Source organism: Ictidomys tridecemlineatus, chromosome 8 (genome assembly GCF_052094955.1).
Source record: "Ictidomys tridecemlineatus isolate mIctTri1 chromosome 8, mIctTri1.hap1, whole genome shotgun sequence".
Lineage (NCBI taxonomy): Eukaryota > Metazoa > Chordata > Mammalia > Rodentia > Sciuridae > Ictidomys > Ictidomys tridecemlineatus.
Window position 1 is genome coordinate 76,110,991 of NC_135484.1, and position 16,049 is coordinate 76,127,039.

Consider the following 16,049-nt stretch of genomic DNA (forward strand, 5'->3'; position numbering starts at 1 on the left):
GCTTCTAAATATTTATAGAATTTTGACAATTTAGCCTAATCCCCCACTTTGTATTTTGTAGTTAAATAAAAATGTATTATATTTTACAAATTTATTACTATATATAATTTTGTTTCATTTTAATGGATTATTTCATGACATTTTAAATTATTAGTCTCCAGTTGTACCTTGGGCAGGTGAAATATGCCTTCCAGTTTATAGATTATCTTTTCACAAAATATTTCCTCTTGGTTGGGTTAAATTTTAGAATGAATATGCCTATCAGTTTCCTAAACACCAGTTTTATAGTTTTATAAAATGTTTATGACTCTAGAGTTGGTTATTTAATGTTTTCTTGTTTTATGTGCAATAAATTATTGAATTCTAATTATGTCAGATCTGTTCTAGGTGCTAGGGAAAAAGCAATAAATAATACAAGCAAAATTTCTTGATTTTTAAGGAGCTTGCTTTCTAGGGTGGGGACACAAAGCACAAATAAAGAAATAAATGGGCAAAGAACCCAGGCAATACCAAAGGTGTCTGCTGGTGCTGCCTAGAACTCCTAGGTAAAGAGCAGGCAGACTGTGCTAGTCTCTTGTTTTCTAGGCATCCAGGAGAGTGTGATTGGGTCAGACACAGTTGGCCATATTGGATTATCCTTCTTGAAAGAGACCTTCTGCTTCTGTCTTTACTTATTGAAACCTCACAGCATTCCTAAGTCAGCATATAACAGTGGGAATTTTGTAGCTATGAGAATAGCTGAAGTGGGGGAAAACATCTGGTAGCTAGATTTCATCTCTGTTGATTCATTTGGAGACTTTATAAAAATTCGAGGTTGGACATGGACACATCTTATATTGGAAATTTTGGAGCCATTAGTCTCTGCTAGCTTTTGTAGTCAACTAAGATACTGTTGGAGGTCATTCAGTGGACAAATTTAATTGTCTCTTTAGTATGTACTCCTGATCCAGTAGGCTATTTAAACAACCTTTCTATTAGGGGCATGAATTAATGGAACTGATCATGTCAGAGATTAGAAGAGAGGGTTGTTCATCTTTTGGTCTCTTTCACAGACTTTCTGGTATTAAACATGTTCATACTTCACCACTCAGGGTCTGTCATCTCCCTCTGGGATGAACTAAATTGTCTGTTCTTGACCCCAAGTAGTAAACTTTATAAGAAGTTAGGAGTCACTGTTCTGTCCTTGCAAGTAATTTTCAGGGACAAAGGAGGATGATTATAGAACCACTCATGACAGTGATTGTGTTCCTCTCTATCCAAGTTGTCTACAGCAGTAATAGTCACAGTGTGCATACTTAGCTTTGCACATTGTTAGTATTGTAACCAATGACGTTTGTCTGAGGAGTGATTATGGCTAATTGAAAAAAAAAATCAATGCACAAAACTGAGAGTTGTAGTCTGGCCATTTAGGCTTCTGTAACAATGTTATGGACTGGGTAACTTATAAACAAAAGAAATTTATTTCTCACATTTTTGAAGGCTAGGAAACCTAAGATCAAGGTGCTGCAGATTTGTTGTCTGGTAAGGGTCCCATTTCCTGCTTTATAGATGGCTAGCATCTTCTGTTTCCTCAGAAGAGACAAAGCAGCTCTCTGGGGTTTCTTTGTAGGGAAACTAATCATATTCAGGAGGGTAGAGAGTCCTTGTGACCTAATCACCCCCAAAATTCCCACCTCCTAATGCCATTGCCTTGTGAGTGAGAATTTCCACATATGCATTTTGATGGGGCACAGACATTCTGTCATAACAGCAGCCATCATATCATGTCAGCTCATATGCTGGCAGCAAAGAAACAGCAATGCAGGAGTCAAAGAAGCCTGTTGATCTTTTGTATCTCCAGGCAGAGTCTTCTCTAGAGGAATTCCTTATCCCAATCTTCCATATCATTCTCTCCCATTAACAACTACAGAGGCTTGTTTGCTTTTATTTTTCATATTATACCCTTAGGTCCATTCTGGTTTTTGCACCAACTCATAATATCTGCTTTGTTGCTTGCTTTTAAACTCCATAATTTGTTATTACTATCATTTTAAACAATCAGTGTTCATGTAAATAGAAAACATAACATATTAAAGTAATAGGACTATAATATATGTAGTAGGTCAGTTTGATAAAACTTTAGAAAGGAGGGAACATTTGAGGTAATTGTTGACAGGCAGAGAAGAAAAAAAGACATTCTTGACCACAAAAAATAGAAGGGTGTGGTGTGTTTAAGCAATGGGGAAAAGTTTTGTGTAGCTAGAGTGCATTAAGAATAGTGTGAGATAACTCAGGAGAAGAGTGCTGGAACACGTATCTCAGAATCATACAAGGTATTTGCTGAGGCAAAGAAGCACAGCAGGTCACAGGTGACATACTCACGTTAATAATCTTGAAATTTCTTATAATAAATATTATTTTTATATTTACTGACATTAATGATTATATCTTCTTTCACTTTTGTGCTTCAAGTAGTTTCCTCCCATCCATTCTCTAATTTCATCCTAACAATATCCAAATGACAGATCTCTAAAAAGTCCAGTATTCTAATGTTTGTAGATAAGGAAACTGAAGTGTAGAGAACTGACATGATTTATTTACAGTTGCATGACCATGCTTAGAGTAATGCCAGATCATCTGATTTTTAATTCCATCCTCATTGGAATTTATTGGTGTTTGTTTATGACATACTTTTTGTCCTTTTTTTCCCTCTACAAATTAGTGTGTTTTCCCTTTCTCCACAGGACTTAGCTTTTACTCTGGAAGAAAGACAACAGTTGAATATTCATGGATTGTTGCCACCTTGCTTCATCAGCCAGGACATCCAGGTCCTTAGAGTAGTTAAAAATTTTGAGCGTCTGAACTCAGATTTTGACAGGTAACTTGTTCCTAAATATGATTTCTATAGTCCTTGTGTGTAATTGTTAAAATATTTCATTATTTGGAAAGGGTAGTCAGTTTGGAGGGGAATTGTTTGTAAAATACAGTTATTTTTAAAATTATTTTATTTATTTGAAGATAAAACCATCATAATTTCCTGATGGATTCTATATGTGTGTTAGAAAGCTTTCAGAGAAGAGGAGATGTTTTAGTCAACTGTTTTGCTTCTGTGACTAAAGGATCTGACCAACACAACTGTAGGGGAGGAAAAATTTATTTGAGGGCTTATAGTTTCAGAGGTCTTAGTCCAAAGAAGGCTGGCTCCATTCCTCAGGGCTCTAGGTGAGGCTAAACATCATTGTGGGAGAGAGTGGCAGATTGGAAGCAGCTCACATCGTGTGATCAAGAAGCAGAGAGAGACTACAGTTCCAGATACAAAATATATACCCAATAGCTATGCTCCCAATTAACCTCATCTCCAGTCACACCTCACCTGCCTCTAGTTACCACTCAGTTAATCCCATCAGGGATTAATTCACTGGTTGGGTTAAGATTCTCACAATTCAATCATTTCTCCTCAGAACCTTCTTGTACTGTTTCACCTGTGAGCTTTTGGGGGATATGTTACATGTAAACCATAACTAGAGACAATAACAAAGAAACTGAAAGGGAATGACCAGTGATGTAGAAAAAAAACTAAGAATATGATGGCCTAGAAGTCAAGGAAAGAGAATATGTCAAATTTTAGGGGATGTCACTTATGTCAAATGTTCTTGATAAGTAAGGTGAGATCTGAGAATTGACCACTGATTTAGCAATGATGACTCCCACATTGATAATTTTAGCATGTCTAAAATTAAAGTCACCATCTTCCTCCCAAATGTTTGTTTTCTGGATTATTTTACCTAATTGCCCAAGCATTAACATCCATTGATTTTTTTCCCAGGTCTATACATTTTCATTTGTTCTAGGGAATGGAAATGTGTTAGTTTGTTTTCTGTTGCTATAACAAAATATCTGAGGCTTACTACTTTACAAAGAAAAGAGATTTATTTAGTTCATGACTTTAGAGGCTGAAAGTCCAAGATTGAGCAGCCCCTTTTGTTTGGCCTCTGGTGAGAACCGTCTTGTCTGTTATAACATGGCAGATGGCATCATAACAGGAATGCCTATGAGAGGGAGAGATCATAAGGCCAGAAATCAGTGAACAAGATGGGGCCAAGATTGCTCTTTTATTTTAATATTTCACAGTTGACAAAACCGACTACATTAGAACATGAGAACTACATTAATACCTTCCAGAGCAGCTTCCTCAGTGACCTAACTACCTTCCATTAGGCCCCACCTCTTAAAGGTTCCTCCACATTTCACATTGCCACATGGGGGCCTGAGCTTCCAGCACATGATCTGTTGGAGAACACCCTCAAATGATATCTAAACTATATCAGAAAATCAAACCAAAAAATCTAGTAAGGTTGTTAAATATAGTTGTGCAATTTTTTTTTTCACTTGGTACAAGTGAAAAAAAAAAATTTTTTTTTCACTTGTACCAAGCAGATATTTTTTTGTTCTCTAAACTATGGAAGATTACAGGTAACATTAAAAGATTTATGTTTAGAAAAATAACTCTAGATCAGAAATATCTCTAGACAGAAAAGAGCTATTAGATGCAATATTTAGAAAAGTCCTTTGAGCTTGCCTGTCTTAGTTATTTCTAAGGTGAGTGCTGCACTACCTTACCCATTTCCTGCATGTTATTTCTCTTATTTATCAATAGTGAAGCTAAAGGATAAAATTTTTCTATTTAATTAGGTAAGTAAATGCTTAAACTATGTCTATAGAGGTATTTTCATTTGTCTTTCATTTTAAAATAGAGATAAAAATCTAAATGTTGAGTTAAATGATGTTATTTCAGCAATGATTTGAATACTGGAGTGATAGTAATCAAGTTTATTGTTCTTTCTTCTTTGAAGTATTTAACATTTCTAAATTTGTATTTGGTTAGATGTTTTCTGCATGACTTAAAAATATTTAATTAGACTTCTAAGCAGTTATTTCATGACTTTGTTGGATGTAGATCTAATTATGTCCCATTTTCCACAGGTATCTTCTTTTAATGGATCTTCAAGATAGAAATGAAAAGCTCTTTTATAGAGTGCTAACGTCTGACATTGAAAAATTCATGCCTATTGTTTATACTCCAACTGTGGGTCTGGCTTGCCAACAATATAGTTTAGCATTTCGGAAGCCAAGGTATGTAAATTTTTATTCTAAATGCAACTTGTATCTTTACTTATAATATTTTTGTAGTAATTTAAAAATTATTTTATTATTATTTATAATTGGCAAACAAAATTGTGTATATTTAGGGTATGTACCATGTTGTTTTCAACATATATCCATTGTGAAATGTCTAAATCGGGCTAATTAACATGCATTACCTCACTTGCTTTGACCTCCAGGACCAAACCTTACAAACCAGCAAGGTGCAATGGGGGATTAAGAAAGACACACAAACCTTACAGAGAGAAAGCTGGGACCAGGAGGGATACTGACTTCTGATGGAAGAACAGTGACCCAAAGCTAGATAAGCATATTTATTATATAGGGTCTTACAATTAGGATGCTTAAACTATAGGAGCATTATTCTTTGTGGACTAAAAAGTTACAGACCCAGAAACATTATTGTAGCTATTTTACTGTTGCAGTGCTAGGAACATTCTGTTATTATCCTACTGTATCAGGGAAGCCTATTGTCCAGAGTTTCTGTAAAGCAGGCAGGCTTGAAGTTTGCAGCAGTTGCAAGATAATGGTAGTTATCTTGTTATGCTCAGAATTCTCTATTCCTGGCAGCTTGTGTCTGAACTCAAGGTCAAGACTGTTATTGTTCTGTACCTTTGCATAGAACTTCCTCAGGCAGGGCTTTACCATAGCTCTTGGGCAATCTTGTCCTACTCGTTTGCACAGAAACGTTCCAGAGCAAAGCACAGCCACAGCTCTGAAGCAGAGAGATTCAAGTCACCATTCTCCATACTTACTTGTTTATTTTTTGTGGTGAGAACACTGAAATCTACTCCCTTAGCAATTTCAAGTACAACATTAACTGTAGTTAGTCACTGTGTATACAGTAGATTTCTTGAATTTATTTCTCTTATCCAGCTGAAATTCTGTATTCTTTGATCAATATCTCCCCAGTTTTGCACCCATCCTCCAGCCTCTGGTAACTGCCATTCTACTCTCTGCCCTTATGAGTTTTAGATTAAGGGAAATCATACAATATTTATTTTTCTATGTCTTGCATCTTTGACTTAATGTAATGTCCTCTGGGTTCATCCATGTTGTCACAGTATTTCCTTAAGACTGAATAGTATACCATTGTATATGTACACCACATTTTCTTTATTCATTTGCCTATTGACAAATATTTAGGTTGGCTATTGTAAAGAATGCTGCAATGAACATGACTATGCAGATTTTTTTGGACATATTGATTTCACTTACTTTGGAGACGTATCCAGTAGTAGTCAATAGGATTGCTAGATTAAGTGGTAGTTCTATTTTTAATTTTTTGAGGAACTTTTATACTGTTTTTCATAATGACTGGATTATTTTACATTTTCACCAGTGGCCTCTAAGGGTTCCTCTTTGTCTACATCTTTGCAAATGTCTTTTTGATAATAGCTGCTCTAATAGATGTGAAGTGATATCATTGTTTCTGTTTTTTAAATTTTACTTATTTATTAATTAATGTATTTTTAAAATTTATTTTTGGGTATTGGGGATTGAACTCCTGGAGCATTCAACCACTGTGCCACATCACTAACCCTTTTTTTATATTTTATTTAGAGACAGGGCCTTGCTAAATTGCTGAGTTTGGCTTGGAACTTGAAAGCCTCCTGCCTCAGTTTCCAAAGTTCATGGGATTAAAGGCATGCACCACCATGCCCAGCATTTATTGTGATTTTAATTTTCATTTCTTGGATAATTAGTGATGTTGAGCATTTTTTTCTATATACCCTTTGTCCATTTGTGTCTTCTTTTGTGGAATGTCTGTTCAGTTTTTGCCCATTTAAAAATCTGGTTGTTTTCTTGCTTACTGGGTTGTTTGAGTTCTTTGTATATTTTGGATTAATTCCTTATTAGATATATGGTTTACAAAAATTTTCACCCATTCCATGGGGGTTTTTTTTACTCCTTTTTTCCTTTATAATGCAAAATATTTTTAGTTTGTAATCCTATTAATCTGAGCTGAATTTGCAAGACTATAAATATTCGTTATCTTTCTTAGCATCTTGTTTTTATAATTATAACATATTGTTTTTATAATTATAGAAGCATTAATGAATTTGACTACAATGGTTTTCTCAGCAATAAACTATTTAATAAATAAAAAGGTAGCCAAGACATGGTGGTGCATTCCTGTAATCACAGAACTCAGGAGGTTGAGGCAGGAGGATTGCAAGTTCAATGCCAGTCTCAGCAATTTAACAAGGCCCTAAGCAACTTAACTAGACCCTGTCTCAAAAGAAAAAATGGTTAAGTGCTCCTGGGTTCAATCCTTGGTAGCAAAAAAAAAGAGATAGCTGAGAGGGGAAGAAGAGGAGATGGGAAAGGGAACAGGAGGAAGGCATTATAGTTAAATACCTACAAATGTTGAATCTTAGCAAAAGGTATTTATTGTATTATTCTTTTAACTTTTCTGTAATATTTGAAATTTAAGTAAGAAATTCTTTGTCACCAGGGCTCGGGCTATAGCTCACTGGCAGAGAGCTTGCTTAGCATGTGTGAGGCACTGAGTTCAATCCTTAACACTTCATAAAAATAAACAAATAAAATAAAGTTATGCGGTCTATATATAACTACCAAAAAAAAAAAAAAAAGAAATTCTTTTCCAAAAAAGTAAAGCTTCTAAAGGATTTTTGTATGCTGTCTTCTGTATGACAGTTTCTGTTTTATGGCTTTTTAATGTTTATATTTTGTTGAAGTTTGGATGATTTCGAAGATTTTCAGTAGAATAATTGTCATGGCTTCACCTATAATTATAAAAACAATCTGTTATAATTATAAAAACAATTTCTGTTTGAAATTGTATATATGGCATAAATTTAGCATTGTATTTAATTAGAAACGGGATTGTGAGTGTGTTCAGGTAATGATGGATCTTTTAGGCATCAGTTAGCATGTAAATTCTTTTAGTCCCTTTTTCATTATTGTGATGAAATATCTGAAGCTGGGCAACTTTATTAAATTTTAAGAAATTTATTTAGTTGACAGTTCTGGTGGTTCAAGAGAGTGCTGATATCTTCTCATCTCTGATGAAGGCCTGTGAATGGGTAGGTAATGTCACAGTGGTAGGAGCTTATGAGAAAGAGAGCACTCTTATCAGTCACACAACCAGACAGGAAGCTGGAGAGATTCAGGAATCAGGCTTAGGCTTTAACAACTCACTCTGCCCAGAACTAACTCAGGTCCTAGGTGAACTACCTTAATCCCTTCTGAGGGCAGTGCCCAAGATGACCTAAGGACCTCCCACTAGGCTCCTCTCTTAAAGATCCCATTATCTATATGCCTCCAAACTGAGGACGAAGCCTCTAACTGGGACCTTTGGGGGACAAACCATATCCAAGCCATAGCATAGAAAATTTTTGTTTTTAAAGTAAAATCAATATATGTTTTCTAAACTATTCCCAGATACCTGGAAAGTGAACAGGAGGATTATACCTCTTATTGTATTTACTTTTTTTTGGATTTATTATCTTAAGAATATAGTAAATGAAAATTAAGTATTAATAGTACTTAAAGTACTGAACACAGTTGTAAATAGATTTATCTTTTAAGTATACTTTTAAATATATAATTAATGATAGTATACTTTTCTATGGCTTGGTATTTTAATTTTAAATATGACTTAAAACTGGCAGGTATGTGAAATAAATTTTTATATTAATAACTTTTCAATTTTTTCTTTTCTATGGTATAATGCTAGAATATAATATTCACTTATTGGTTTTGTGTGGAATTTCTTCTCTTTTCAGCATATCTATATTTTGGGGTTTTCAAGTTTTTATGAATGTTGTTGGGCATGCTTAGATTGTCTTTATCCTATGTACCCATAGAATTTCTAATTTTTACTTCTTAATTTTTTAGTTGTAGATGGAGACAATACATCTATTTATTTATTTATTTATTTATTTATTTATTTATTTATTTATTCCTTGTGGTGCTGAACATCAAACTCAATGCCTTACATGTGCCAGTCGAGAACTCTACCATTGAGCCAAAATCCGAGCCTGTGCCCATAGCATTTTAATTTTTTTTCTTTTTGGCTACTGAGGATTGAACCCGGGGATGCTTTGCCACTTAGCTACATCTGTAGCCCTTTTCATTTTTTATTGGAGGCATAGTCTCACTAAGTTGCTTAGGGCCTTGTTAAGTTGCTGAGGCTGCTTTGAACTTGTGATCCTCTTGCCTCAGCTTTCCGAGTCAGTGGAATTACAGATGTGTGCACCATGCCTGGCAGCATTTTAATTCTTAAAGAATATCCAGTATCTGGTGGTACAGTCTGCTTATGACACCACACCTAGTTGTGGCTAATTTCTATATTGACATGTGATTTTGGGTGAAATGCTGAACTCCCACAAATGTATTGCTTGAATCACTTATATTTCATGAAAATTAAAAAAAATGTTTCATGCAAATTAATAATACTAGTATATGTGAAGAATAGCTAAGGCAGATTTAATAATTTCTTTGGAAATATTTCTACTTACTCTATTTTTATACTGCATTTTCTTCTATTGAATTCTTATTAGCTACTTATTATTACACTGTACCTTTGACAATTAATCTTTTTCCTACTATCAATAGTTCTAATGTTCTACTCAAGTATTCTTGATTTCTTTTCTTAATATCTTACTAATCCTTTAGTCCCAACTAGGTTGTAGGATTCTAGAGACAAAAAGATGATTTTTTAATATAAATTGTCTTATACTTCTCATGCTGTTTAGTCTTAGTGCCTATTATTGCTCTGTTAATGTATGTTGTTTGCTCTCTCATAGAAACAGTAACAATAATATTCTGTTCAGTCAGTCACACACAAAAAATAACGTGTTGGTATATGTACTGGTATATTCTTTGATTCTCCTACTATTTAAGCATATTATTCTAACAGTCAAATTCTTATAAATAATTAGTATGAAAGAAATTTGATTCACTCCAAAGAATCAGGATGTAAGAAAGTAAACTTTTTTATTGATTTTATTTTTTTAAAATGCATGAAGTGGAGTTCATTACAATTCTCATTACACATAGAGCACACTTTTTCATATCTCTGTTTATATATAATGTATGTTCACACCAATTCATGTCTTCATACATGTACTTTGGATAATGATGTCTATTACATTACATTCCATCATCATTGCTATCTCCCTGCACCCTTCCTTCTCCTCCCACCCCTCTGCCCTATCTAGAGTTCGTCTGTTGTTCCCATGCTCCCGCTCTCTACCCCATTGTGGGTCAGTCACCTTAAATCAGAGAAAACATTTGGCATTTGTTTTTTGGGAGGACTGACTAACATCACTCAGCATTATTTTCTCCAATGCCATCTATTTACCTGCAAATGCCATGATTTTATTCTCTTTTATTGCTGAGTAATATTCCATTATGTATATATGCTACATTTTTTTAATTCATTCATCTATTGAGGGGCATCTAGATTGGTTCCACAGTTTAGCTATTGTGAATTGTGCTGCTATAAACGTTGATGTGACTGTGTCCCTGTAGTATGCTGTTTTTAAATCCTTTGGGTATAGACCAAGGAGAGGGACAGCTGGGTCAAATGGTGGTTCCATTCCCAACTTTTTCAAGAAATTTTTTCAAGATTTCCCAAGAAATCTCCATACTGCTTTCCATATTGGCTGTATCAATTTGCAGTCCCACCAGCAATGTATTAGTGTGCCTTTCCCCCCTGCCCCGACATCCTTGCCAACATTTATTATTGTTTGTCTTCATAATAGCTGCCATTCTTACTGGAGTGAAAGTAAACTTTTGAATTAAAAATAGACAAACAACTCTATGCCCACGTAGACACTCTTCTTAGCTACTGTACTTTACATAATGAATCACTGATTTGAATTTGCAAACATGTTGAGGTAATACAACATGTTATTGGTGGTAATTTTGAAAAAAAAATTTCCAGCATATGATTAGACTAGTACTTTTCATTCGCCAAAAGTTGAAAAAGAGTTCAGTACTCAAATTAATTGGAAAAAATAAGAATTAAATGAAATTAAATGTTATTCTTTACTGCAGAGTTCTCAATAATAGCTATTTTGCAAGTTTTTTGGAGGTGAGAATTGAGTAGTAATATGGATAACATAACTGGCATCATTCTTGGCACATAGTAGCTATTTCTAAATTATAGTTATTGCTGGTATTATAATAACTCTCAGGTTTCTTGATGACTAAGTAGATGATGGTATCACTCCCCAATTCTAAACTGGTGAGTGTATGTTTGTAAGACAGAAAGTTATTTGGGGGTATTTTGAGTTTTAATTTCTTTGAGATATCTTTGTGGAAGGGTCTATTCGTCAGTTAAATATATGGACCTGGGACTTAGTAGATAATGTGTTAAAGCTCCTGATAATTTTAACTTGCACATTATATACACTACACAAATGATACTTCTTTTGGTTTTGAAAATGAAGACTATCAAGACTCTTTGTTAAAGAGAATCATTCAATAGGATATTCTGGTTTTATCTTCATTCGTTCCTAGAAAGTTCTTTTATTTCATTTTATTTTTTGCAGTGTTGGGGATTGAACTCAGGGTAGACACGTCCTCTAACCACTGTGCAGCACAACCAACCCCACCTGGAAAATTGTTAAAGAAATACATTAAAGGAACCATTAAGATGAATCAAAACAAAATATTAAAATAGTTTTAGTGTTTGTTTATTTAGTTCCTTCAGAATTCCAAAAATGATTTGAAGTAGAGTGTTCTGGTAAAGGCTCTCTTCTGAGTTGCAGACTACTACTTCTGAGTGTATCCTTATGTGACAGAAAGCAGAGAGGTATCTGGGGCCTTTTTTATAAGGGCACTAGTCCCATTTTTATGGACACTACCCTTTATAAACTAATCACCTCTCAAAGGCCAGCCTTCTGACAAGATCACACTGGGGATTACAATTTCAACATGTGAATTTGGGGAGTACACAGACCTTAGGTCTGTTGTAGGCACTTTCAATAGCTCAATGATATTTTACTTATTCTTGAATCATTAAAATATAAACTGCAAAGTGATCCAGTGCCCAGAGGTTAATAGATGTTACTGCTCTCCTAGGTCATCTCACTCTCAGGTATGTGGAGCTACCCTTTTTAAACGCACCAGGTTGGGAGTTTCTGGTAATGGGACGGCTTTAGGTAGTCTGTGATACCAGAGCTGCCCAGGTGAGCTAGGACTGTTCTTGTTTTTTAGAATTTAACTTTTATTTACTTATTATTTTTTATGTGGTGCTAAGGATTGAACTCAGGGTCTCACCTGTGCTAGGCAAGTGTTTACCACTGAGCCACAACCCCAGCTCGGATTGTTCTTAATTGGACTTGACTTTCTTTAAGTTAAAATTAGAATCTTTAATCCACTTTAGGAGACATTTTAGAACCAGAGAATATTTTTATACAACTCTTAGTTTTTACTGTTTTCCAATTGTTTACATATTTAGAAATTCTTTTGAACATCAAATAGTTGATTAAGACTTTTTAATGCTTTCAGAAAAAGATCATTTTATTGTTAGATGTTAATGAAATTTTACCTACAGCAATAAGCCTTTGATTTACATTTATTCTTATTCTTTGATTCATTTTCTTTGAAATAAGCTTAATACTTGTATCAACCCTATTTTAAGGTATGAGAAAAAGACCTACATGAGGGAATGTTTTTTCAAGGATATGAAGCAAGTTAGATAGAAGTTTGGAGTCTATATAACTTCAAGTCTTTTCTGTTACCTAAGTTGATTTTTTTTTAGTTAGAGATAATTTATAAAAAGTTGATTTTTATTTATTACAAAGATGTAGGTTATGTTTGATTTCTTTAATTAGTAATTCAAATTAACTGTTTTTATGAACAGGATAAATGTTATATTTTTAAAAATGTGTATTTCACTTGTGCTCAATAGGAATGAGGTTGAGTATCTTAAAGCTTAAATACTGGAAATTCAGCATGTGTCCAAACGTAGTTTAAAATACCAAAGTATCTTCTTTCTTAAGCAGTGCCTTAATTAGGAAAAATTTGGAGAATGGAAAAAATTTAGACATGATTCAAACATCAGTTTTTTACATCAAGAACTAAGGGTTCCCTAAATTTATGTATAGACATATAATAAATGTCTTGAAAAGTAGTGAAACTTATCTTTTACTGTAAAAAGCCCTTGAAAGTATAAAGTAACAGTTCATTGATTCTCCATATTCATCTAGAGTCTTTAAATGTGGAAAACTTAAATGGAAATTTAATATTTCAACCCAAAAATAATTCTATTACAATCTCCGCATGGTGCACCAGGTGTTTTGATTTAAGTTTACACATAGTATATGGAGAATTGAAAAAAATTGCCAAGTTTTATCTCAGGTAATATTTATGAAGAATGTATAAATGTGTTTATTATTTTCTCATCTTCAAGAAGACTGTATTTTTAAGGAGAATTATAAATCTCATTCTTCATTACTAAAAAAAAATTTAAAGGGAGGTAGTGGCTCTTACATTGTATCACATACCTTTGTCATTTCTGAAATATTCTGTCTACTTTTGGACACTTTTTTTCCCCAAGACTTAAGGCAGTTTAATGAGCTGCAGTACCTGGAGAAACAATTAAGATGCAAAATAATTACATTCCTTTCTGCCCTTTATTTCTTCACAGATGCAAACCTGGTTTGAAATGACTTATGACTTGTGAGTGACAGGGTCAGTTACAGGAGAGTCATCATCTAGTTAATGCAGATAAGTGTTTCACAAAGAAAACTCAAATTAGGATGATAGGCCTAAGCATGGAGGTGGAATGGAGGATGACAGGTGAATGGGAAATGAGACAGGTTTATGAAGTTTCAGTTTCCAAATGGTCTGGTCTCAGGTAAGACAAATCAATAGTTACCCAAGAAAGTGAGAGATGTTTTGTTTTAGTTATTATTCACAACAATTTTAATGTGAACTTACTGCTTGGTAAATTCTTCTCGTCCTCTCAAAGATAATGGAGAACAGAAACTGAATCTGTCCTTGGGCTTTTTCTCCCTCTTAGAGCTGCTGTCACATTGCTTCTTGGCAGACAGGTAGGCACAGCCTCATAAATGGAGCCCTTTTTGTTCACAGAAGTGGACAATTTGAGTTGGGCATGGTGGTGCATGCCTGTAATCCCAGTGACTTGGAAGGCTGAGGCAGGAGGATTGTGAGTTCAAACCCAGCCTCAGCAACTTAGTGAGGCACTAAGCAACTCAATGAGACCCTGTCTCTAATAAATTATAAAAATGGGCTGAGGATGTGGCTCAATGGTTAAGCACCCCGGGTTCAATCTCTGATACAAAATAATAATAATAATAAAAAGTGGACACCTTGCTAACCCAGTGAACCAAAACAGCTTAATTGTGTGGCCTCTCCTGTAACATGGCCACTCAGCATGAGCTCCAAGGATGGGAATAGAGTGAGATGTCTGTTTGTCTCCAGACTCCATAATCAATATAATTAATGCTTCAAGTGTTTTGTTCTGAACACACTCTCTATTGTAGTGAATTTCAGGGGATGGCACCAGTTTACTAGGAAATCCCATAGTTTTGATGCTTCTTGGACTTGTGTGGCACTTGAAAATCACAGTTTATATTTGGAAGCTCTGTATTTAGAGAAACTTCTTTAAATGTGGTTTTTTTTTTTTGGACCAAATTTAATTAAAAAGTCTGGACTGTGTGGGAAATGAATACTGGGCATATTCCAGTGGAAGAAATTGCCACCCCCTCGCCCCCAGTGCATACAGAGTTAGCAGAGGAAACAAAGCCAATGTATCAACAGTGCAAGTACATATTCTGCCCCTGGCCAGAGGCAGATAAATATATAGCCTTTCATGTGAGTTTGTGGATAGCACCTGGAACCCCAGGGGACAGACAGCTCATGTGCCATAAGCACGAAATATGGAGATTGATTCCTATCTTTCTGTTCTATAATCCCCCTTTTTAATTAGAGTTTTATGATTATACATAGTAGTTGGTTTCATCCCAACAACACATACATGTGTAGATATTGATTTTAGTTTACTATCCCCCTTTTCTCTCCTCCTTTTCTCTCTCATTCTCCCTTTCATCTCCTTCCTCTATTCTACTAGACTTCCTTTTATTCATCTATTAACTAATAGGTGCATACAATATATTTCCTACCTTTGTGGAATTTACAAGTAATAATAGTCAAGTGAACAAAGAAATATATGAGTCCAGTTTGTGTTACGAAGAAAATGAACAGGGGAGAGTTATAATAATAGGAGGATTTCCTTTTGTAAGGCAGTTAGGGTTCTGTCTCTAACTTACATTTGAAGAATGAGGTGTCAATATGTAAAAAACAAAAAAAAAATGTAACATTTGAGGCTGAGGGAATAGCATGTTCAAAAGGTCTGGGAATGAAGAGGGGGCATGAAATGAGGTTTGAAATAGACAGGAGTCACATGAGGTAGGCCTGTGGGTCACGGTTTCAGTGCAACTCATAATCCATTTGGAAAGCCTTTGAGCTATTTGAAACAGGGGAATGATAGCATCCAATTAAAGTTTTAGATGATTACCTTGGCTTCCATGTGGACAAAAGGTTGGAAATGATAGGCTAGAATGGGGTGGAAAAACCAGTAAGAGGACTGTTGCAATACTAGCTTTCTTTCATCTATCCTAATCGCCTTGAATGAACTTAATCCTCTTAGGATATGGAGCAAGGCTGTAAACTAACATAGTTGCCAATAGCAGTAACCAATTCACATGAGAATGACTAACTCCACAGTCTTCAGTCCTAAATGGTGACTATAAGTACATGAGGTGACAGGATACACAACACCTGGTGTATTTATACTGGCTCTAAATCCATCAGCTGGAGATACAGATATCTGCTGTGTATACAAGGAATTCTCAAGCTTTCAGGCTTAGTATAGTTTTTTTTTTTTTAATTTCTAAACCAAG

General features: G+C 34.7%; 1 protein-coding gene across 1 annotated transcript in view; it reads left to right on the plus strand.

Moving 5' to 3' along the window:
- Me1 (malic enzyme 1) overlaps window positions 1-16,049 on the plus strand; it is a 145,348-nt gene that overhangs the window by 12,186 nt on the left and 117,113 nt on the right. The window contains 2 exon segments of the mRNA XM_005324753.5: window positions 2,724-2,857; window positions 4,963-5,112. Coding sequence (XP_005324810.2) covers window positions 2,724-2,857; window positions 4,963-5,112 — 284 coding nt within the window.